The sequence below is a fragment of the Camelus ferus genome, chromosome 2 (assembly GCF_009834535.1).
Source record: "Camelus ferus isolate YT-003-E chromosome 2, BCGSAC_Cfer_1.0, whole genome shotgun sequence".
In the NCBI taxonomy this organism is placed as follows: Eukaryota; Metazoa; Chordata; class Mammalia; order Artiodactyla; family Camelidae; genus Camelus; species Camelus ferus.
In genome coordinates, this window is record NC_045697.1 from 112,989,037 (window position 1) to 113,014,923 (window position 25,887).

Sequence of the window (25,887 nt, forward strand, 5' to 3'; positions counted from 1 at the left end):
CACTATGGACATAGTAAAACATCTGGGAACCACATGAAACTTTGTTTCATACACCACTTAGGGATCCCTGAGGGTTTATAAGTGTGAACCATGTGTGGATATTATCTTGTATGGCAGCCGTGTACAAGGGACGGTGTCAGTATCTCAGTTGTACCAACCAGGAACTGAGGTCTCAGGAGAGAGGTTCTTTGTCGCCAGTCAGACAGGGAGATTCCTGCCCCCGGCGCTAGACCAGGGGGCCTGAGCCCAGAGTCTGCGTCCTGTCACTTGACTCCAGGGTCTCTCTGAGCAGGAGTGGCTTCCAGTATGTTCCATGCGGCTGTCACAACATACATCTCTCCTCACCCACCACCCCAGACCCCCTCTCCCCCTAGATCTTCACAACATCTTCTGTTCTCCTGGCCTCTAATTCTATGAGTGTCTTTGCATTGGGCAGCTTCTCATCGGGCGGCTGAGACCTCTCTCTCCCCCCAGCACTGAGCTGGCTACGGTGCTTAACCCGTCAGCACGAGATATTTTCACTGCCGTTGCTTTCAACACGTGCAGCTGTTCCTCAAGCTTTAAAATGTTGCAGTCATGCTTGGATTTTTGGGATAAGTGGAATTTGCCTTCTTACAACACGTCTGCTTTTCTACTCAGCTGGACGGTTCCGGTACTACTGTAAACCCTGTAAAATGATGCGAGCTGTCTGGGTAGAGTCCTGTCAGTTGGTCTCAGTACGGTTTTGTGAAAAGCAGACGTTAAGAGTCACTGTGTGCAGAGGTGCAAGTGAATGACCTTTGAGGAGCGCGAGCCGTTTCTTTCCTTATCCGTCCTCAGGTGGCCGCCTGGGCTTTGCCGTCACTGAGACAGAGCAGCACTGCTGCCTCCTGGACCACGTTCCTCAGGAAAGACACCGTCACCTCCACACGCTCACATCAGCGCCGCAGTTTATTTTGGAATGTTTGAGTCCCTTGAACTTTCTGTTGGAAACTGTCACCCAGAACGGTGTCTCTTTGGGTGGCTTTACCATTTTGAGTTGAATTTCCAGACAGAAAGAATGAAAAGTTCCTGGGACATGGAGTGCGACCTGTGGTATCTCCTCCAATCCGAACAATAAGGAAGTTACCGCTGTGCCGCCTTTAGGAGCGTCTACCCAGTGCACGCACAGAAATCCATCCCCCTGCCGTTCTTTGTATAAATAGTTGATAAAAACAGATCGTGTTTTTCTGCTGTGAGATTCAGGATTCAGAAAAATCTGTTTGTACTTGGTGGGGAGGAGGCCCTAAATCTGAAAAACCACCAAATCCCAACTCACCCTCCCCATCCTTCAGTGGTGGCACCAACATGAAGGCAGAAACCCCCAGAGTCTGGTATGGCGGTGGTGCTGCAAGTTTCAAGTTACGACAACCGTTTATTGATTTCTTCTAAGTGCCTAAGACTTGTCTCGCTCATGTGCATTAGCTGACTTAAACTTGGCCCTATACTGTGGGTACTCCTTATTTTTAACTGAAGCATAGTTGATTTATAACATTGTGTTAGTTTCTGGGGAACAGCATAGTGATTCAGTTGTACATTTATATACATTTTTTTCAGATTCTTTTCCAATATAAGTTATTACAAGATATTGAATATAGTTCCCTGTGCTCTACAGTAGAAACTTATTTATTTTATGTATATTTATTTTATATATATATTAGTTAGTATCTGCAGATCTCAAACTCCCAATTTATCCCTTCCAACCCTCTTCCTTCCTGGTAACCATAAGTTTGTTTTCTATGTGAGTCTGTTTCTGTTTTATAAATAAGTTATTTGTGTCATATTTTAGATTCCACATATGAGTGATCTCATATGGTATTTTACTTTCTCTTTCTGGCTTACTTCACTTAGAATGACGTTCTCTAGGTCAATCCATGTTGCTTTAAGTGACATTATTTCATTCTCTTTTATGGCTGAGTAATATTCCATTGTGTGTGTGTGTGTGTGTGTGTGTATACATACGTGTATACCACATCTTCTTTACCTAGTCATCTGTCTATGACAGAAAGTGCAGAAGCTAAGTGGGGAGCTCACTGACTGGCGAGTGATTAGAGCCAACAGGTGGCTGTGACTGGTGATCCTTGAGCTCCTGTGTCCCAACCTTGAGGTGTTTAGAGGCTTAGAATGTGGGCTGTCTTGGCGTCAGGGCACTGGAACCACCACCGCCTGACATCCTTCTTTGATTAATTTAACGCTAACAAGTCCCACGCTGGTGGTGATGCTTCTGAGGGCCACTCTTTTAGAACCACTGCCCCAGACCGCCAGGCCCCCTAGAAAGTTGGCCAGTATTACAGCTGCTGAACTTCCGCTGGGTTCCATCCTGTCCTCAAGCACAACTATCCTACTGGGCGTGGAGCTAACGGAATAAACTAGCCTTACTGCTCCTAGTATTATTTTCACTCTTAACGCAGTAAAACCCCACCCTACGATATGCAGGGGTCAGGGAGGAAAAAAAGAGTTAAAATGAGCCCTTGCATTTAGGCTGAGTTGCTGAAATGACTGGGAAGGGCCTACCGGAGGCTGGCAGGGATTCTCAGGTCCGGGGACCCTGGAAAACCACATCACTGCCACCAGCTCAGCGGGCCCCGTGCCACCTGGTGGGGGTCATTTGCTTTATCATTTTCCAGATTTGCTGAAATTCTGGCTCCTCTAGCTGTTAGCAGCGTTGGAAAGTGCAGCGGGGCTGTGTCAAGGAAGAAATAAAAATGGACTTGGTAAAGCAGCACCTCCTCCCTGTGTACTTAGATGTTGTGCAAATAAACTGCCCGTATTCTTCCCTGGTACAAAGTTTTAAAAAGCATTCTCATTAGGCAGTGCTTTAATTTATACTTTAGGACAGAACCCAAATACCAGTAATTTTAAATTAGAAAGCTTGCTCAGTTTCATCTCGCTAGAATGGTGTTTTTCACAGAAATGGTGAATTTCACAGAAACGATGTCTGCATCAATTTAGACTCGAATTTGGAGGTCTTTTCAGAAAGACCTTGTTGTATATTTCTGAGTGAATAACAGTGTTTCTGTTCACTTCCTTCTATAGTTGAGGGATTTGGACAAGGGACCAAAGGCCGACGTCAGTAAGCAGGTGCCAGAGACCCAGCGATCCTGGAAAGGGTGAGCGAGGTCGGAGGCGCTAAGATTTGCGAAGCTGGTTTTGCAGTATTTGCGGGTGAAGGGAGTCTGCGAGCTGGGCAGGGCAGGGGGCTGGCGGGGAAAGAGGCCTCCCCGCCCTCCCTGCTGCTTCTGGGACCTTCCACCAGCTCCACGGAGACCGCCTGGAGAGACGTGTCCTCTTAAAACTGAGCACCAAGGGGGCACCTCTTAATCCCACCCCTCCACCCCAACTGTAGTGTTTGTGTGTGTTGGGGGGGGGGGTCCAGGGGTGGACACTGGACACGTGGCCTGCAAGCATAAGTACACATTATTTTTATAAAGCTGGGCAGGGGAGCCCCGATGCTATGTTCATTTGTGCAGATTATTGCTTTTCTATCACAAAGTCTTGGGAACTGGTACTGAATTTCATTCAGCATCCCAAGGAATAAATTAGCATTTGCCCTTTCAGGACAACTTGGTTACAGCGAGATTTCGATCCTGCCTTGTTAACCCACTTCTCATTCCTGGGGCTTGCAAAGCGTATATTCACACTTTGTATATAAACCTGAAAACACAAAGATACGGATGAACATTTTATGAAGTCTGTAGAATTTCTGCTGGTGCCGGGTATCGTGTGCAGTAATGTGATCGTCCGGGAGAGGGCGCGGTGGTTCTGCGCTGACTCGTGTGCGGGAGGGTGAATTCCTGCGTGGTCCCTGCGAGGGTTTATAAAGGGAGGTGGCGGTCTGATACCCCTTTACGCTTCACTTCTCCTTAAAACGCTGCTGAGATGAGGAAGGGACAGCTTCGGGGCTTCTATTGTCTGGAACTAAAAGGAGTCTTTACAGATGATTTGATTTATCCCTGTCAGCCCCACCAGTATTTTTCTATTTGAGGCTCAGCCACTTCATCAAAATGCTCCTTAGATTGAAGAATCTATAAACCCAGTTTTTAAGGGTTTCTTTCCCCCCCCCCCCCCCAGAGCCAGCTTTACCACTGCGGGTGGATTCAGTGGGAACCTTTTGTCGCCGAGGGCTCTTTCATCCACTTGCAACATTTAGGAAATTCGACCTGTAATACAGCTGCCCTCCGGCACCACCCTGGCCTTTTTATTTGGTCGTATTGAACACTGAGGTGATTCAAGAAATAGCTATTAAAGCAAAAGGTGCTGTTGCCAAATGCTAAGTTCTATTTCATAATCACACAGATTATTCAGATTATCATTACAATAAATCAGTAACAAAACGAAATTTTAAAAATCAATCTTTCACATGTCTGACGTGAGGTTTTCGTAAAAGCCAAGATGCGCCGACTGAAATCTTCTCACTACGATGTTAATTAAAAACAGATTCTAGATTGAAGCATCTGGCCTTCCCCGCCCTTCATTACTAAAATTTCTCCATTATTTACTTAGAATAATACATAGTTTGATGAAAAAGCAAGTGCAGGATGAGGTATGAATGGTTAACTAGCTCTAACAGACCCTATAAGGGAAACTGTGATAACTGGCCAGTAAAAGCAGAGAACGGATGTGTTTGTAAAGAAAACATTTGTTTCTCTAAAATGTTGAAGAACCTTTCTGGAAGATGGTGATCAGACTTTAAATACTGTGCTCTCTTACAAATGAGATTATAGGACCTTCATGGTGAGAGCAGAAGGGAAGTTAGGAAGTTTCAGTGATTACATCAGGAACTGCACTTGACAGTGAGGAGCAGAGTCCTGAGAAATTGTGGCTCAGTCACAGGGCTTTGCTTCCGACCAAATGAGTGGCGTCCCCAGGTGGGCGATGGCTGATGGGCTCAACTTTGCCTCAAGGTTGCAAGGTGACTGCTGGGACTCCTGCCATTAATTAGGAATTCCAGGTAACAAAGAAGAGAACAGGAAGGAAAGGAGGAGGGGCAATCCCAGTAAATAGCCACTCACATCTTGTCGCTGGGATGCAGTCCCTGCCCATCTTTGCCAGGAAGGCTGGAAAGCGGCTTTAGCTGGTACAGTGCCAAGCCTCTTGGGCTTAGTCTGTTAACGAAGGAGGAGAGGAGTGCACACTCCTCCGAACCTCTCATCACGCCTCTGCCGCTTACGGAGACGAGGCCGCTGGGTCCAGAGAGACTGAGCGGCTTCACTGTGACTCAGAGCTGGTGGCAGAGCCAGGACTTTGTGAAGTGTGCTGTGTGCCCTCTTGTCATCAAATGAGTTGTTTGTCGGGGGGTGCACGTGTCAGGTGGGGTAAGGAAGGAGGGGGTCTTCTGAAGCTCTAAGGATTTTGCTTTAGAAAGACCGTAAGAATGTAAAGAATCAGGGATGACTGAAGTAATTACTTGTGACTGAAATAAGAGCATAGGGATGTGATTTTCCTATAGAAATATGCAAAAAAGACACAAACCCTAACATGAGAATAAAGTGACAGATCCAGCTGTCAAGGCATCAAAACTTCGCTGGAGAGTCTATCTCTTCAAGTAAATAGTGGGCACATTTCCGCATAGAATCCCTGATTTCTGATTATAAAAATCACAGCCCTCCGCCTCTCGCAGACTGCGGCAGCAGCCCTCAACTGCCAGTGGGGTGTGACTCAGGGATGGTGACTGGGACAATGGCGGCAACAGAAAAGCGAGACTGCTCTGAAAAGGGGCTTCAGCTGTTTTCCCTCCCATCGCCTGGAGGATGAAATGCATCTTCTAGAGGAGCTGTGAACAGATGTTGACTCTTCCCCCGATATCACTCAGCCCATTCAAATTCTTGTTAAATTTGCACGTTCATGAATGCAACACTGTTTCAGGTTACGTTTGAGTCCGAGAAGAGACTGTGCATCACTACTTATAACCTAGGACCACAGAGGAGTGGTGGGCAGAAACCTGAGCGGAGATGTTTTCTGAAAGCTGTATGAAATTGAAACTGTCCCCTTCATGTTACACACAAGGCAACTACAGGCTTGCAAACCTGAAATGACCTGGTGTAATTCACCTGGAAATAGGAAAATCTTTTTGTTTTCATTTTAATATATTTTTAAGTAATTTTTAATATATTTTATATTTTTAATATATATATTTTATATAACACCACAGGTTATGATTTTAGATCTTTTCAAACATGAAGACGTACTTGAATATTGTGGTGTCACCTAAAACTGCAGCTCTTTAACGTCTTCCCTCCAGTCACCATCTAGCTCTGCCTGGGGTATGAATGCGAGCAGTTTCCCAGGTGGAGATTCAGTTTTGTGTGGTTCCTTTGTGATTGCAGTGGGAGAAGCTGCAGATGACCACGAGCGAGAGGAGGAAGATATTCTGCTCTGTCACGTTCCACGTCATCGCCATCACCTGCGTGGTCTGGTCTTTGTACGTGCTGATAGATCGGACGGCGGAGGAAATCAAGCAAGGCAACGACAATGGTAAGAGCGTGTCTCCTTTCTCTCTCTCTCTCTCTCTCTCTCTCTCTCTCTCTCTCTCTCTCTCTCTCTCTCTCTCTCTCTCTCTCTCTCTCTCGCAGTCTACAAGGGTGCCTCGAGATGGGCAGGGGGGCTATTTCCCGGTGCGTGTAGGATGCACCAGCAAAACCCAGGACTGGTGATGGAGTCTCCTCCAGTTTTGTTACTGATTAACACTCTGCTGTAAAACACTGAACATACGGGGACCCGCGCTGAGAAGCAAGATTTATCAAGTCCTTGTAAACACTAGCAGACAGATGTCAAACAGCACTTCAGGCTTTAGTGGCATCTGTGTATTTTAAAGGATACCCTATAGCCTGTAGGATAAGGATCAGGTTCTGCCTGATATGAAAAGGCAAACAGCTGTAAAAATGGAAGGTTTTCATTTTATTGAATTCACCTTAGTCATGGCTTCCTTTGAAGTGGTAAGGAGAGAGCCTGCTGTAGCTTATTAATTAGGACTCTGTAACCTGACGGAGTGGATGAACGCTGCAGGTTGAAAGTTTTGCCATGCTAAGTTTGGTAGTGAAGGATGGTGTCGAGTCCACAATGAAAGATGTTTTAAAATCATGAAGGCGCATTGTAGCATTTTAAATGGACAAGGCATTCAAGACAGAAGCAAAAGTAGCTTGTTTATCGTCACTGCTGACGGTACCAGCTGTTTCTCATCAGGCCCTACCAGCCTCAGCGAACAGCCTCAACCACAGCTGGTGAACCGGTGAGGAACACTCCCCTGGCCTCTCCCTGGGGCGGGGGGATGTATATTACGTGAAAACCACTGGTGCATTTGGAGGGAGTTGTTGTTCAGATGGTAACAGTGTATGTTTGCTCAACCCTCAAAAAAAAGAAAATGAAAGAAAAAAAAAAAAAGATGAGAGGCAGTGAAGGAAAGAAGGGAGAGTCTTCAAAGGGAGGGGTTTGTTTCCTGTTTCTCCATCTGGATTCACAAAGGCAGCGGGGAGAGCACCCCATTCTTGTCCCCCTGCCCCGGAGCAGAACCAAGCTGGGCTCAAAAGGACCAGGACTCCAGACCCAGTGGGATGTGGTTTATGTAGCCGGAGTGTGTGTGTGGCAGGGGGTTTGGGGTGGGCGGTGGGTGACGGCGTTGCAGACCCCGCTGTCCTCTCCTGGAAGGGAACGAAAGCACTGTGGCTAGAAAAACAGGTGTGTGGGGGGTTTAATTTTTGCATCAATATTAATTCATTTATGTACAATTTATACCAAACTATCTTGTTTACAACTATACTATGCGTTGTTCCTGAGATGCTGGATTTTAAATGTCTATCACACCCCTACTAAACAAGTTTCTTCAGGATAGAAACTTTTTTTTTTTTCTAAGCCCACATCCCCTAGAGTTACAGGTACTGGCTCAAGCCACATAACACAAAGTACACCACAGACACTGCGATCGTGTGTCTACTGCAGAACAGAGGCGTCCCGCCACCTCCCCCCTCCCCACACCCAGCCTGCCACCTGCGGACTCCTGTTTCCTTGCAGTCCAGAGCAGACCTGGTGGCCACACTGTCTGTCTCCATGTCCAGTCCAGCATTCCGTGTCTAAGGATCATGAACTTGCCCCGGCGCAGGAGTGCCCTCTCCCGGTGGCCGCCCCGCCTGGATCAGGCTGTCCCAGCCTGCAGGGCCCCTCTGTTCCCTCTCCCGGCACAGGCGAGGGAAAAGAAGGTGAAGGCACCCCTCCCTCCCCAACAGAACCACAGGAAGCAACCTCACATGGTCCATGGGCAGGCGGTGCAGAACCTCTCTCTTATTTAGCCAATCCCACTTCTGACACGTGCGTGAACAACACTCATTTATCCTACAGTGGACGTGACTGTCTCAGCTGCAGCCAAGTCTCTCCAGAACCCGAGAAACCCACAGACCCAACCTCCTTCCACACCCTCCCCCCGACCCTGGTTCTACCAGGGCAAACGTATGTCTTCAGATGTCATTTCTGTGATGGCAAGCTGCCCCCCACATTCACCTCTGGCTCCTCCTGCACCCCAGTCGCACCTCCACCTACCTCCGGAACCTTCCCACGTAGAGGTCTGTCAGGCACTCAAACTCAGTGTCCAGTCCATAACCTACCATCACCTCCCACTCCAACACCTGCAGGAAAGGCACTGCTAACCCCCGTGACCCAATCCAACCCAGCTTCCATCCCGCATACCCCAGCCCACCCACGTCCACCTACGTCAATCACATGGTATTCGGTCTGCCGCACACACGTCTGGAACCCCTCCCCACTGCCACCTGCCGTGTGCACACTGTCACAACTTCTACTCAAAAACGGCAACTGCTCCTTAATTTTAGGCTTCCTCCAGTTTCGCCCACCTTCGACCCACAACCAATAATGCTGTCGCAGCAAATTTACAAACACACATCTGACCGCATTCTGTCCCTATGTACTCATCATTCTTGAAATGACTCTGTATGGGGGCCCTGCTGACCCCATCACCTGCGGCTGGCTCTGCTGAGCATCCCTTCAGCCCCCAAATTTGCTTCTAGACCCTGCTCGGCTTTTCTGTACGTGAACATTTCCTCCCAGCTGCTCGTGTGCACCTCTGCATACTCCTCACACAAACATGTTACATCACACACCTCCCCGACCCCACTCAGCCTTCACACTTGACCTTGAACATCACTCCCTCCAGGAAACCTAGCTCAGCTCCCTGAGCCAGAAGGACTTGCCACCTCAATGGCTCCCAAACCAGCAGCATCTGCATCACCTGGGCACTTGTCGGAAATGCAGACCCTTGGCCTCTCCCCAGCTCAGACCTGTGAATCAGAGGCCCTGGGGTGGGGCCCAGCACTGGGAGTGGAAGCAGCCAGCAGGTGACCCCCACGCCCTCTCAGAGAGCACATGCTCATCCTGCACTCTCCCCACCTTTGATCACCCAGAGAATCACCTGTGCAGTTTCGACACCACTACAAAGCCTGGGTTTTTATTTATTCTTTTAGAGATATTAATACTTTGATTTATTTTTCAGTGGAGGTCCTGGGGATTGAACCCAGGGCCTCACGCATGCTAAGCATGCGCTCTACCCCTGAGCTGTACACCACCACCCCTGCCCAGCCCCATCCCGAGGTTTAGGGTTAATTAGCCCTTACTCAGTTGTTGTGCAGTCATGCTGAGCAGCTCTGCCCTACCAGGAATAGTATCAGGCGTTACTGTAATTGCTCATTTAATTGTCCATCTCCCTCACGAGCAGACGGGGCTCAGAGCAGGGCCGGCCGTGCCTGTCGGGTTCAGCAGCACATCCCTGGCGCCGAGCCAAGTGTCCGGGACCCAGCAAGGGGCTCAGTCAGTGTGGAAGGAGTGGCACGATCTTTTCCACCTTTACTGTTCTTCTAGACTTGTTCTTCAGAGTATTTTTTCCTTTCTCAGTTTTGGGTGGATACAGGATTTCAGACCACAGTCCCCAATGTACTGTCGCTCAGGTTCCTAGTCACAGTTCCCAACAGAAGCCTGAATGACAAAGGCGAGCTTTCTGACGTCTCTGTCTACATCTCCCTCCCTCTCTCTCTCTTATCTTTCCATGTGTCTAGACACACAGTATATAGGGTCAACTTTCTACCATATATTTTTACAAATTATTTTCAGTTTCTTGAAAGCAAGTGAAGGTGAGGTAACTTTCATCTTTGGTGTTCAGAGCCCCTGAGTTAGGAAGCACGATCTCTATCAAGAAGTGGTCCCGGGGCTGTTCCTACAGCCCCTTGCAGGTGGGACAAATCCAGACTTGGGTAACGTCAAATGGGACCGTGGTGACTTTCGTGGAAGTTTTTTCGGTAAAAGTCTCCCTGTGCTTATGTTCGGATTGTCTTTAACACCTGACTGCCCACAGCGCACATCTCTGGGAAGCGGGGGCATCTGTCTGAGTTGTCATTGTCACCCTCCTTTGGCATTGGAACTGCGAGAGCAGACCCTGAACTTGCTTTTAAAGTTTTTGGGAAAAAAACTGCATAATTTAAAAGTCAAAATATTTTAAATGCATCTTGAAAACCTTCAGAAACATTTGAGAAGGAAATTGCCATTCTTTAACCAGAGTGGAGGTTGAATATAAAACAGCCACATCTTCTGAGCTGTAATAACTGTAGGAAAAAGTCCTTGGTATGTTTTTCACCGGCTGTCCTTTCAGATTAAATATGCGTCATGCCCCACATCCCTCTCGTTCTGTTACCTGTGATGACAAAACAAAAGACAAATGCGTGGCTCTTAAAACTTTAACACCCTAAATTACCCATGTTGCCAACTCTAACTAGGGGCAGAGGGGGCAAGGGGGCAAGGGGGGTAATCACTCCTCCTGCCTTATCTTTACATATTCTGGCAGAATGCTCCGGGACACCCTGCGGGTTGAAATCAAATCATAAAAATACAGACCAAGAAAATGGAACAATTCCTCCTGTCTATTAAAGAGGCTGTAGGCGCAGATGTTAAGGCTGTCCCAGGGCCATTTAAATGAATTCACCACGAGGACCAGCACAGCAAGTTGATTCTGTTCCCGTCTGACTCCCTCGAGGGCCTCAGAGCACGTCCAGGGCTGGGCAGCCCTGCTGGACGTTGAAGTGGGCCTAGGGAGTGTGTTAAAAATCACTTCCCTGCGATCCACAGAATACTTTCCTTTTCAGCACTGTTGGATAAGCATTCCTTTTTTTAACGTAACTGCATGCGCTGTTATTGTTCACAATCCAAACGTGGTAAGCACCAACCCCGCTAGAGGTCAGGGGTTGGGGGTCTGCTTCTGCCTTGGTCGTGGGCCAGATACCTTGAGTAGATAACTAATCACCTTGCAGCTCGCTTTTCTCATTTTCTCTAAGTTGGACTGAACATCCTTCAAGGTTTCTTTCTATGATTCATTTTTCAAATACACCATGAACATGACCTCACATCAGAGAAACTGAAGCGCTGGGTTATACAGATGCTGCGCGTGTATCGTCCGTGTTCACGCAGTGACTGTTACTCTTAGAACTAGTTAAGGAAGAGGTTGTTAATATGTTATATGGGGCTATCTCACTGCGCAAAATCTCTATTTTTGAAGGAAACAGGCCTTGAGAAGCCACTGACAACAATAAGGGAGATCCAAGTAAGGTCTGATCTGCAACGAAATTGTAGGCAAGTCTGAATCCTTTAGGATTTGGGTATTTCTTAGCCAGGGAAAGGGGGGTTTCTGGGTGAAAATGAGGAAATAGTGACCATAAAGGAGATGACAGAGCTGGTGGACGTGGTCCTGTTGGTGGACTCGAGCCTCGGGTTCCTGAGGGGAAGGCCCTTTTCCCCAGCCCGTGTCTCCTGACTCAGACTCAATGGAGGGGGCCTTGAGGAAGATGGGCGGGGAGGTTATTTGAAAAAAAAAATTGCAAACTTTACTTTCGTTCATGTTTACCTTTTCGTTCAAGCTCTACAAAGCTACTTTTACCAGAACTTCCTCTTTTCCCTCTGGCTCCTTAGAAAAATCCTGCCTAGATGCAGACTCCCCAAAGCCTACGATGAACTGAATGGCCCGCCTGCCTGCTTTGTCTAAAGGGCTTTCACTCGCTGTCTAAACAGACATCTCTTTACAAACCGTGTCCTGCTTTCTGTGGTTTTGGAAGGACTGCACTTTCGGGCAGATAGAACATAGCACTTAAGATTCACCTAGCGCTAAGTCGTGAAGTCTTCCATAGCACATCACTAGACCAGCCTACAGACCATCGGAAGCCTTTCCTGGAAAACCTCTTCGTGTGCCGACTGTCTTGGGATGGCCTGGAAGCTGCTGCAGCCCTCAAGTACCACGTCACACAGAGGCGATCAGACGAAGGGGGTCTGGAAGATGTTATTTTAACTGTCTGCTGAGGCTGCTTGAGAATTTACTGCCCATTCTTGTGAGGCTGGCATGACGATATGGAAAGTGAATGAATCAATTATATTCATCTATTATGAGGGACAAGAGAAGATCCCCATTTCCTTAGAAAATGACGGCTGACCAGAGTATCTGCTCCTCCAGTTCCTGTCCAGCAATTTCCAAGCATCGTCTGTTTCCTGCCCACGGTTAGGAGGTAGGTGTGGGCAGAGTTTCTTCCTAAACCTGCAGAAACTCCTGAAGGAAGACCCCCGGCACAAAGGCAGAGGTAGAGAAGAGAAGTCTATAGAGAAGAGAAGAGATGGTTGCACTGCCTGAAGTTGGATTTTCCAAACTCCCCTTTCGAACTGGCAAGCAGAGACAACTTTGTGCTCTTGGCATTTCCAAGGTCAGGCTCCAGCTTCAAGTATACACGAGTGAGAACAGAGAACTCCTTGGCTCATGCAAGGGGCCCGCGGGGAGCCGGCCCCGTGCCGTCTTCACTGCCTCCCGGGGCTCATTCTCGCTCCATCACAGAACTGACTAGCCCTGCACAACGGAGCATGAAGACCACGCGCTCAGTCTAATGAAAGGAAGCAAACGCATCTCACCAAGGAAAGCGACCTTGCAGAGCCCACTTAGCCTCATTTTGGCACCTCCTCTCAAGATGTCCTGATGGTGAGCTTCCCGAGGTAAAATCTTTAACTGCTCAATGATAATTTCTATAAAGAAAACAAACATCCTGTCCACTAGGAAAAAGGCAAAGAGAAAGACCAGGCTGTCTTTGGAAGACGGTCCTCTGGACAGTGGGTTTGTACCCGAGTGGCCTTCGGCTGTGGGGTGGGGGGTACCCTCCAGTCTAAACTTCGTCTAGGGAAACAGCAGGCGCTTGGACTCCCCAAGAACGCAGCAAGGAGGACTGACTTGAGTAGAGAAGACGGACTCAGACACCCTGTGAAAGGAGGCAGGGGAGCAGTCTCCTGGAACTGGAGGAGAAAAAGGCAGCTGGCGACTCCCGGCCCGGATTCTCCGGTATTTTCGTGGTTTCTGGTCACTGTCTCGAAGGAGGGGTGGGGCAAGGGTGGGGTCTTCTTCAGGCTGTCCCAGGGAAGTGCAGTTCCACTGACAAGTCAACGAAGGCTGTCCTGTCTGGTTATGCTGAAAAGACTGAGGCAGCACAATCCAAGTCAGACTTTTAAAAAGCTTTTACTCATCTTTGAAATATGTACTGAGCCAGGCACTGTGGGAAACAAAGACCAAGCAGACGCAGACTGCGCTTGTCAGGATCACGGCAGAGCAGAGCAGAAATCACTGATGGTACAGCGAACTCGCGCCACAAGTGTAAGAAGTCACGTGAAACTGGGGCGAGTGGAAAAGCTTATTTCCAGCAGGAAAGTACTTCTGAGTCAGGTTTTATGGGACAGGCAGACACGCAGAAACAGAGAAGCAAAATCCCAGGCAAGTATCGTGGGCAAAGGTTCAGGAAGAGATCTCCAGGCACTTACAGAACAGTCGGCAGCCCGAGGTTGCAGCCCGAGGGGAACGGGAGCCATAATCCGTGGGGATCAACCTAAAAATGGATGCTAACCACACTTCATCTCCAGCTTGTCTGTTGTTAAAATCCTCCTAAACAAGGAGAAATTACTGCTCAACTGAACAGCCAAGAGTAAAAAGCCTTCTGAATTTGGAGAACTCCAAGATGTCTAATTTGAGTCCTCCCTGCAGAGTCCCCAGTAAAGCTCACGTGGTGGCCTTCTGTGACAGGGCTTGTCGGCCTCGGCACCACTGACACCGCGGACCGGTAGCTCCTGGTCGGGGGTGCTGTCCTACACCCGGAAGGGTGTCCACAAGCCGCATCACAGGCCTCGATCTCCTGAGTCAGCAGCACCCCACCCAGTCAGGAACTGCCCAATGTGGCCCCAGGAACACAGCCGCCCCCAGCTGAGAACCGCTGGTCCTCAGTGGGTCAGGCCTGTTCTTGCAAGACAGGACGAGGGAGCCAGGGAAGCCCTCTAACACAAGGCAAACAGGGCGGAGTGTTTTGCTTCCAGGAGCATAAAGTAAATGTCACTATTACAAAATGTGGGTAGGATGTTTCTTTCTTTCTACTCTATTCACTATTTTAAGAAAAAGTAAATAAAACCCACAGTAGAATCACTGATTCCCCTAAACTCCAACCCACCCTCCTCTTTTACGTGACAGCCTGTCACGTGAACAAAGGCAGCCATGTCCTCCACGCCACCCCGACGCTGGCAGGAGGTGGACTCGTCAGCGTCACGTACTTAACTGTGTGATTACGCGCGGCCTCACTACTGTTGTACTTACATAATCTCTCGTGAAATGAATAGTTTTAAAAACTGTTTGTAAAAGAAAGTCCATTTCTAGTCATGGTGATGGAAATTAAGATGGAGAATGTCTAAGAGATGGTTCTCAGTAACAAAATAGATTTATAAAACAGATGGCATCCTAAATCGCGTGCTCGTCTGAACTCAGGAATTCTTTCTCTCTGGTGAGATGTGGCAGCTTTTTTTCTTCTTTTAATTTTAAAGGTAATGACGGCGTGGTGGGGGGCCTGTGGGTCCCACACATGCACCTGTTCACTTTACCTTCTTAAAAGGATCTTAACATCTGATTCTTTCACTCGGTATGTTCACTATTCTTCCTTAAGAGATTTAGCTGTCAGGAATCAATGTCGAAGCCGGTCAGTCTCACGTGGTATCTGATGAGCACAGTAGGTCCTCGGTGCTAAGAGGCATGAGAGATGTGGTTGGAGCAGCAGGCGAGAGAACTTCTTCCTGTACAGTGTTGACAATACCTCTAGAATATCTGCAAGCAATTCAGCAGTTCAGGTTCTAATTTTTACTAGTTAAGAATTATTTATTCCTTATCTGTGAAATTCAGCAGGCAGGTGTGGTACTTTGATGGAAATATAGGGGGAAAAAAAACCACCAAACCATTGATGAAAACTTGGTGATAACGTTCTCCCTTGTCTTTCAAAGGTGTCCTTGAATGGCCATTTTGGACAAAACTGGTTGTGGTGGCCATTGGCTTCACAGGAGGGCTGGTCTTCATGTACGTACAGTGCAAAGTCTACGTCCAGCTGTGGCGCAGGCTGAAGGCCTACAACCGCGTCATCTTTGTGCAGAACTGCCCAGACACGGCCAAGAGGCTGGACAAGAACTCGTGCACCGTGAACACGGACGCCAAGGAGGCCGGGGTCGTGCCTGTGTCACAAACGGGAACCAACTCACTGCCATCTGCGGAGGGCGGCCCCCCGGAAGTCATACCGGTGTGACGGGGCCGGCCGGGACTGCGTCCCTGAGAGCACGGTCTGGCCCTCGGCTACCACAGTTGACAGCCGTGATCCTGAGCTCGTCACCCTCTCTCTCTCCTCTCCTCTCTCTGACTCATTTGTCCTTACTTTGCTCAAAAAGGAAAGGAGAGGAACCAAGTGACCAGGATCCCACGAAGCAGTTACCAAGTGTGAACGGGAAACTTGGCAGGTCTGCTGGCAAATGACTTCTGACACAATTAATCAAGAACCACTAGCACAAGGGACGCTTTTAGGAAAGGAGGAGACTAAGTGGACAGACCCGAGTCTTCACAGCGCAGGGAGAGTTCACGAGGACAGACTAGAACCGCAACGTCGGTTTCTTCTAGGGCCCCGTACTGTTAACTATCTCATCTGGGAATAACAAACACATTTGGTTTTCAGCTTGAAACTGTCTGCACTATCCCTGAGGCACATCAGAAGCAAACTTGGAAGACGTGCATTTTGATACTCACACTTTTGACAGCTAACAGGTTTTACGGCTATAGTGGAGTCCAGTTGTTCTGACAGACGCATGTTTTTAAAATAGATGCAATACACACTTGGAAGATGTCAGTACTTGGAATTATGTTTAAATCAGCAACGGTAGATTTTTCAGAGATTTTTGGGTTCAGTTAGCTCTGTTAAATACCCACGGAAGTCCTGCACTTCACCTAGTCTCTCTAAACCAGTGCTATCAGACAGAAATATTATGTGACCCACAAATGCAGGGCCACATGTGCAAATTAAATATTTTCTAGTAGCCCCACTAGAAAAAGTAAAAACAGGTGGAATTAATTTTGATACTATATTTTATTTAACACTATATACCCAAGTTATCCTTTAATTATCAATGTAAAAATTATTGAGATATTTTACGTCTTATTTTATGAACCAAGTCCTCAAAATCTAGTATGTATTTTGTCCTTACAGCGTATCTCAATTCAAATTAACCACACTGGATGGTGCAGCCCAAAAATCAGAGACAGAGCCTCTGCTTCGTCTAATGGTTGACTACTTCAAAACGGCAGCTTAATTCATCTTAAATTCAAAATATCACAAATGTTATGATTTTACAGAGCATTAAATTAATCAAATCAAATATCCTGGTTGACGAGTTAGATGAAGTTACTGTTTCTCTGAAGAGTGAAAAAACAAAAGGTACAAAGCAATCGGCCTGTGGCAAAGTTCTGAAATTAACTTATTTGCTACTATGAGGCACTTATGATAGGGAGAATAAAAATTAAATATTTTTAAGTCAAACGTACTGTTTTTTAATCCACATAAGGCATGAAATTGATGGATGAGTAGTCATGACCAAGCATTCAGACTTCACTTTAAAAATCCGACAGTATTTATTTCCTTTGCTCATCTGGGAAGCAAAAACATTCAACAGACTCTGTGATAATAAATTGAGTTGTTTAGGTTTGACAGTTCAGTCGATTATTGTATTCTTTGCATATCCATGTAAAACTGAAGTGTGAGTAATATTGCAGTGAGCTGGATTAATGATTATAAATATAGTGACCTGTCAAAGAAAGATGTCTTACGTATAACAAGGTGATTTACTTTTGTTAGCTGTCCTATTTATTATTGTGAAAAGGCGACCACGATGGACACAGAACCAAAGCCTGGGTATCGCACTGCACAAATCTGGGGATCACACTGATGCACTTTGTAACTGAGGGTGCTTGTTCTTCACAGGTATCATAGGAAAAAGGAAAAAGAAATTACCTTCCACTGAGGAGAAAGAGGCTACAGCATTAGTAGTGGCTGACACTGAATCCCAGTAGTCCCAGTTCCTAGAAATAAAGCAAAGGTCAACAGCGTGAACTGTGTGTGTGTTGGGGGGGGTGGGGGGAGCATGTGTGTGTGTGTGTGTTCCTGTATATACACGAGAAAGACGTCAAGGTGTTCAGTCAGGCAGGAAACAAAAGTTTAAAACCCATCTTCCTTAAAACTTGTTGTAGAAACACGGACTGAAGGCACAGGAAAAACTAGGTTGAGGTAACTAAACTGGACCAAAATTTCTGCACATAATGGTGTAATAAAAAGTATTACGAACCTTAAACAAACTACACTTTGTATGAACTTCTTTCATTTCCATTCTCAAGGTTTAAAGATAAATACACTGATGGATCACGAAGCTTTGGGTGATGGAACCTTGGAACCTCACCCAAGGGACTGACCATGACTCATTTTTTTCTGACAATTTTCCCAAGCATTTTCCTAACCCATTTTTCTTGAGGTTCAGCAATGGCGACATGTGTTTACAAACATTCCCCAGGGAACAAAGTCTAGTCACCAGCAAAAAAACATTGACTTCCATTTTGTTTGCTCTGTAAGGAAAAGGATTATTTATCTGAATTACACCAAAAATACGATTTAAATTCTGTACAAACCTTAGCATAGCTCATTTCACAGCAGGAGATGACCGGCTAAAATCAGGCCTCATTTATTAAGGGATACACTGAACACTAAGAAGTTCTAGGATGAAAAATAAAAACATGCATTACTGTCTTAATAAAAGATGATACCTAAATTCTCAAAATTAACTTGAATGGGCTTTGACTTTCTGGAAATGAGGAAATAATACAGCTCCCTAAGAGATTAAAAACTCAGCATTATTCTGCCCTTCCTCTCACTTTTTTAAATCCTAAACTCCTGAATTTAAATATGTAAAAGGTTTTCCTGCAATGGCTGCTCATGGTTCAAACAATATGAAATAACTATGTATGTTTAAAACTTGATGTTGATCATTTTCTTTTATATTCTGTGTGGCAACAGTACAGTGAACGGGCTTGGCTCTGAAAGAGCTTTTGTGGACTGGATATGCCTTTCGAAAAAGAAAAACTTCTCTCCGGAATGACAGTATTTTGAAGCACATTTTCTTGCTCATCTAAGAAATAAACTGGAATTGAAACAAAGGAATGAAATTGAAGAATAAACGTACAGCTCTGCTAAAATCTTGGCTTTTTATAATCATGAATCTGTGGTATTATCAATACCACAAAACAGACAATTATGCTGTTAAATTTTTTTTAAAGAACTGTCACTTTTATTGTATAAAATCAAAGATTAAATTGAAATTGTAAAGAAAATGAAATCCAGTTACTGTTTTTTTTTTTTTTTTAAGTGAAGCCAAAAAGGCAAATAAGTTCAAATATAAACACAAACAAGACAAAAATGATTCCCAGCCCTGGGATATATAGCGGTGGAGAAACTGAAGGAAGATAGGATGTATATACCCGTCTTCCTTCTCTCTCTCTGTATCTATGTATGAAGGAGTCTTCCCAAGTGCCCAGGGATTCAGTCTCACTCTGAGCTGCTGTTAGATGTGATTACAGAGATGGCCTCATAGTTACATTTATCTTGTTTTGCAGAAGGTCCTAAAATACTTATTTTTGGGCTGGAAAATTAACACATTAGAGCAACGACATCACTTAGATATTATGATTGTCATGGAGGGGAGGGGGGAAGACTGGTCCCTCTGCTGGACAGCTCAGCTCTCCCGGCCGAGTCAATGAATATTTTGGAACAAAGCAGAGCTCTTAAAACTTCTAATTACCATTATTGTAGTTGTTACCTGGTGATTGCTTACGACTTACACTTTAATTAAGAAAGATGAGAAACTTTTTTCTTTCCCGACGTCAGCCCAAAGGTGCTATTTTACATATCGACAGCTGACAGGGAGCACTGTTATCTTGGGCTGCAGTGTTTCCTCCACATCTGAAGAAAGCCCATTTGAAACTGCATTAAAACAAACAAGGAAAGACAATTCTACCTGTGTGCAATTTCGGGGACTGAGCATTTGTACTCCTTTTGGTCTTACCTAAGTCTCTTGCATTAACAGTTTACTGTTTTTGTGCATAATGTGTACTAAGAAAAATTAAGGAAAAGAATTACCTGTGAACGACTTTGTACATTAAACAAGTGACCCAAAACTTTGTTGTGGTTTCTATGCTTTCTGCCTAACTTACCTGGATTTCTGCATTTGTTATCTGTAACAGCCTTGAGTTCTTAAGGTTTTACAATGATCGGAATTTTTAAACAGGGTCTGAACATATTTATAATTCTTTTAAGGCCAACATTTTAGAAAGGAATAAATTAACCCACGACATTTTAGAAAGGAATAAATAGGTGTATTAACAAGGGAAAACCAATGCAAAGAATCTATACAGACTTTCAAACCCTGTTTAAAAAAAAAAACTTTAAGAAAAATCAATGTAATCTAGAGAAGAAAATTTCTTATGAATAAGGCTTGGATATACAAAAAAACATAGCAGCATTTTTCTACCCACAGATAATAACTACTAAGAAAAAGCCTTCGGAATCTATTTCTAATATAAAAGCTTCAGTGCTTAGTGGGGAAAACATCCTGCTCAAAGCCCCAGCTTCCAAGCCTGGATTCAGGGTCAGCAGGCGGCCCAGCCCAGACGCCTGCAGGCCTTTCTATCAACTGCTAACTGTGCCCAAACTGAATATGCGACTCTGCAGGCTTCTCGCACCTCCCAGGTGACAACAAACGCTCAGATCACAGATCACTCATTGTGAGTCCAGCTAACCATCTGAGACTGGGAGCTGTGACAGGGCTACCAGGACAGCAAGTCGGGGGACTCTACCTCAGGGAGAAGGCGATGCAGGCTGCAAAGTCCTGGACCAGGAATGTCCAGGACGCTTCAGCCAGTGAGGAAACAAGCCCTTGTTAGAGTAAGGCCATTCATTACTTACAGAGACAGCAAAAGAAAGACGAACACAGGTGCCCACTCCCCTTGAATCTTGTCCCAAGGAAACAGGCAAAAAGAAAAGGGGCCAGATGACACGACAACACAGCATAAGGAGCGGGGCCAGTCCCACGACACAGCTAAGCAAGTCACAGCCTGTAGGTGCGCTCCGGTGGCTCCGGGGGGGGGGGGGGGGAGTCTCCTATTCCATCAGAACCCGGGAGGCAACGCCAAACTGCCTCCCTTGTCCTCCCATGATAGGGAGGTAAATGCGAAGGCCCTGTGGCAGTTCCTCATCAGCGTCCTATATCCTCCTGTTCTAGGACAATCAGACGTATTCTAAGGTTCAGGTCAGCTGCGACCAAGCCTGGCCTCACTGGATACACATAAGGTCCACCGTCGGACACAGCCTGGCCACTCCAGGAATGGACAGGCCAGCACGTGTGAAACAGAGCCAGAGGAAACCAGCTGAGGCTGGAGGGGCAGTCAGGAGTCCAGTCACTCCAGGCCTCTGCGGCCCTGGGACAGAAAACACATTTCACTCAGAATGCAGTGGTTGTGAATGAAGGTTCATCGACTGGAATAAATGCCCCATTCTGGTGGGGGATGTCGGTAGGAGGGAAGGCCACGCGTGAGTGGGGTTGAGGGGCATACAGGAGATCTCTCTGCCTTCCTCTCAATATTGATGTGAACATAAAAACTTCTTAGGAAAAAAAAAGTCTTAAAAAAACAGTGATCAGAAACTAAATTATACCCCAACAAACAAACATTCCATAAAAAAAAAAAATGGAATGGAATATTGCAACATTACTCAACACAGAAGCAGCTTATTTTACTGTATGTTTTCAAAAATTCATGAGCAACTCTGAAGGATGGATTGAAAGGACCAAGAATGGTGGCATGAGGTCGGTGAAGGAGCTACTACGTGCAGTACAAGCAGGACGCGGTGGCTCAGGGGAGAGTGAGCAGTGCAGATGGCGCGGCACGGGCTGATCCCACTTTCTTTTTGGGAACTGAACCAGAAAACCTACCTGAATGAGACGGGGGGAGGGCAGGGGCAGGAGCACGGGAAGTCTAGGACGACACACAGCCAGTGTTCTAGCCTGAGAAATTACATGAAGAACCCGGAAGAATCAAGGTTCCCGAGAAGGTAACGGGGAACGGGACCTGGAACACAGGTCTCTGCCTCTGAAAGGAGAAACGGCACTGCATGCACTGTAGTGGAAGGAAGAAAAATGGTGGTTCCTGTTTTCTCAAAGATGTGTAAGAGGTCACCAGCTGAACGCCGAGGAGGCAAGTACAGAGTATGAGACAGTTGTAAAATAACTGTCTCAAAGTAGGAAAACAATTTTTTTAGGGAAATGGTGAACTTGCTAAGCAGCGCTGAGAATCCACCTGAGCCTTGCAAACACAAATGAGAAAACCAGACTGTTGCTACCCTCCAGGAATGTTGAGCTCCTTGCAGACAGCAGGTATGAAGGAGACGGATAACTGAGCATCGCCTGGTTTAGATGCGCAAGAGGCCAGAGGGATGGAGAGCATGTGCAAGGAAGCAACCATGAACTCAGAATCCAAGCTGAACAAGAACCACTGGAAGACGGGACAGGTGATGCGTAAGGAGAGAAAAGAGGTCGGAGTGTGGAAGGTCAGCAGTGGGAGGGACAGGAGACGGGAATGCTCCACGCCCAGTTCACAGGAGGTCCTGGTGTGATCACTGAGAGGCCCGATGGGATGGACAGACTGTGAACTTCAAGATCACAGGGTCAGATCTATCATCCACAAGACTACCGGGATCATTAAGACAACGGAAATAAAGGATAAAACTGAGCCAAGAGCTAGTCTTTAATGAAAGGACAGAGGCAGCTTCTGGGAAGTAAGATAATAAGGAAATGGGGATAATGATGTAACTTCAAAAAACTAAGGGAGAAGTTGTCTGGAAGTGGGGACCCCTATCCAATCTCCTGCCCCTGAGGCACAAGGGACATAAAAGGAGAAAAAGCTTCTATCTGAGGTGAACAGAGTCCTAAAGAGAGATCTATGTCAGCAAGGCACAAAGTTATCAGGTATTAGGAACAGTAGCGACAGATGTCAGAGCTAGCAGCTCTCAGCTTAGAAGTGTGTCATTAGTCTGTGTCCATGGGGTTGAGCTCACTGAGTTAGACCAGGGGTTGGCAAACTCTGGCACGCAGGCCTAATCCAGCCTGCAGCCCACTGGGGTTTGTCCATGAGGGTTTTATATGTTAAAGGGTGGTAACACACACACACACACACACACACACACACACACACACACGCAACAGAAACCGCACTTGGCCTGCAATGTCTAAAATGTTTACCATTTGCCACTTCGCTATTTGCCAGCCACTAGTTTACACAGAAGACCAGTGGCTGGCAGACTGGATAATGAAACAAAAGCCTACAATATCCTGCCTATAAGAAACCCACATTAGGGTGAAGGACACACACAGACTGAAAGTGAGAGGATGGAAAAAGATGCTTCCTGCAAACAGAAATGACAAGAAAGCTGGAGTAGCAGTACTGATTTCATACAAAATAAGACTTTAAAACAAAGGCCATAAAGAAGGATAAAGGACACTATATAATGACCACAGGAACAATACAAGGTGAAGATACTATACTTGTTAATAAATATGCACCCAATATAGGAGCACCTAAATACATAAAGCAAATACTAACAGACATACAGGGAGAAACTGATGGGAACACAATCACAGGAGACTTTAACACCCTACTAACAGCATTGGACAGGTCTCCCAGACAGAAAATCAGTAAGGAAATGGAGATACTGACACAATACAACAGCTGGACTTGGTTGATATTTTTAAGACATTATAATCCCCAAGAAACAGAAGATACATTCTTTTCAAGTGCTCATGGAACATTCTCTAAGATATACCACATACTTAGAAACAAAAGAAGCCTCAACAAATTTAAGAGGATAGAAATTATTTCAAGCATCTTTTCTGACCACAATAGCATGAAGCCAGAAATCAACCACAGTAAAACAAATGAGAAAAAAATGACTCCACAGAGACTAAACTACATGCTACTAAAAACCCAATGGGTCAACAATGAAATCAAAGAAGAAATTAAAAAACGCTTTGAGACAAATGATCATGAAAACACAACCACATAAAATCTATGGGATGCAGCGAAAGCAGTCCTAAGAGGAAAGTTCCTAGGCCCTCCTCAAAAAACAAGAACAATCTATCTCAAATAGACAACCTGACTTACCACCTCTAAGAATTAGAAAAAGAAGAGCAAACAAAACTTAAAAGTCAGCAGAAGGAAAGAAATAATAAAGATCAGGGAGGAAATAAATAAAATAGAAATTAAACAAAATTGACAAACCTCTGGCCAGGCTCCCCAAGAAGAAAAGACAGAGGAAACAAATACAATAAGAAAGGAAAATGTAGAAGTTACAACCAACCACAGAAATACCAAAAAAAAAAAAAAAAAAAAAAAATCAGACAATGAAACAAAGAAACAATCCTTTTTAAAACTGCATCCAAAACAATAAATATTTAGGAATAAATCTGACCAAGAAGACAAAAGACTTACATGTGGAGAACTACAAAAACATTGATTCAGGAAATTAAAGAGGACATGAAAAGATATCCCATGCTCTTGGATTAGAAGAATTAATATTGTTATGGTCATACTACCAAAAGCAATATACAGATTTAAGGCAATCCCTATCAAATTACCGAGGACATTTTTCACAGAACTAGAAAAAATAACCCTAAAATTTATATGCAACCACAAAAGACCCAGAATTGCCAAAGCAATACTGAAGAAAAAGAACAAAGCTGGAGGAATAACCCTCCCAGGCTTCAGACAATACTACAGAGCTACAGTAATCAAAACAGCATGGTATTGGCATAAAAACAGACATATGGATTAATGAAACAGAACAGACAGCCCAGAAATAAACTGACAGACGTACGGTCAATTAACCTTCGACAAAGGAGGCAAGAACATACAATGGAAAAGACAGTCTCTTCAGCAAGTGGTGCTGGGATGACTGGATAGAAACACGTAAATTTAAAAGTTAACACACTCCTTCACACCATACACAAAAATAAACTCAAAATGGCTTAAAGACTTAAATATAAGACAAAACACTATAAACCTCCTAGAAGAAAACATAGAGAAAACATTTTCTGACATAAATCTTAGCAATGTTCCCCTAGGGCCGTCTACCCAGCAATAGAAATAAAAGCAAAAATAAACAAATGGGACCTAATTAAACTTACAAGCTTTTGCACAGCAAAGGAAACCATAAGCAAAACAAAACAACAACCTATGGAATGGGAGAAAATATTTGCAAATGATGAGACTGACAATGGCTTAATTTCCACAATATTTAAACAGCTCATACAACTTAGTAACAAAAACAAACAAACAAACAAACAACCCAATCCAAAAATGAGCAGAAGACCTAAACTAGTCATTCTCCAGTGAAGAAATATAAAAAGCCAATAGGCACATGAAAAAATGCTCAATATCACTCATTATCAGAGAAATGCAAATCAAAACTACAATGAGGTATCACCTCACACCAGTCAGAATGGCCATCATTAAAAAGTCCACGAAGGATAAATGTTGGAGAGGGTGTGGAGAAAAGGGAACCCTCCTACACTACTGGTGGGAATGTAGTTTGGTACAGCCATTATGGAAAACAGCATGGAGATTCCTCAAAAAAAAAAAAAAAAAAATAGACTTACCTATATGATCCAGCAATCCCACTCCTGGGCATACATCCAGAGGGAACTCTAATTTGAAAAGATACATGTACCCCAATGTTCATAGCAGCACAATACATAATACCCAAGATGTGGAGGCAACCTAAATGTCCATCGACACATGACTGGATAAAGAAGTTGTGGTATACTTATACAATGGAATACTACTCTGTCATAAAAAAAGAATAAAATAATGCCTTTTGCAGCAACATGGATGGACCTGGAGAGTGAAGCAAGCCAGAAAGAGAAAGAAAAATACCATATGATATCACTTATATGTGTAATATTAAAAAAAAAAAACACACACACACAAATGATCTTACTTACAAAACAGAAACACACTCACATAGAAAACAAACTTATGGTTACCGAAGGGGAGGAGGGTGGGAAGGAATAAATCAAGAGTTTGAGATTTGCAAATATTAACTACTATATATAAAAATAGATAAGAAACCAAATTTCTTCTGTATATCACAGGGAACTATATTCAGTATCTTGCAGTAACCTATAATGGAAAAGACTATGAACCAGAAACCGATACAACATTGTAAACTGAGTATAATTCAATTAAAAAAAAAAAATATATATATATATATATCTATATGTATCTGTTCTAGTTCCTAGCTGTCTAGCTTATTATGTTTTTGCTTTGACGGCACAGGAAAACTAGGAACAAATATTTGAAGGGGAGAATGATTTGCCATTTTCACAAGTCATTCATTTCACAGTAATGCTTTTTAAATA

The 25,887-nt window shown here is 45.0% G+C and overlaps 1 protein-coding gene across 3 annotated transcripts in view; it reads left to right on the forward strand.

Moving 5' to 3' along the window:
- Nucleotides 1-19,597, forward strand: part of MARCHF1 (membrane associated ring-CH-type finger 1) — a 779,824-nt gene extending 760,227 nt beyond the window's left edge. For all 3 annotated transcript variants that reach the window (XM_032465582.1, XM_032465591.1, XM_032465596.1), the window contains 2 exons: nt 6,345-6,492; nt 15,343-19,597. In XM_032465582.1, coding sequence (XP_032321473.1) covers nt 6,345-6,492; nt 15,343-15,638 — 444 coding nt within the window. In that variant the 3' untranslated portion in view covers nt 15,639-19,597. The remainder of the gene's footprint in view (nt 1-6,344; nt 6,493-15,342) is intronic.
- The last annotated feature ends 6,290 nt before the right edge of the window (nt 19,598-25,887 follow it).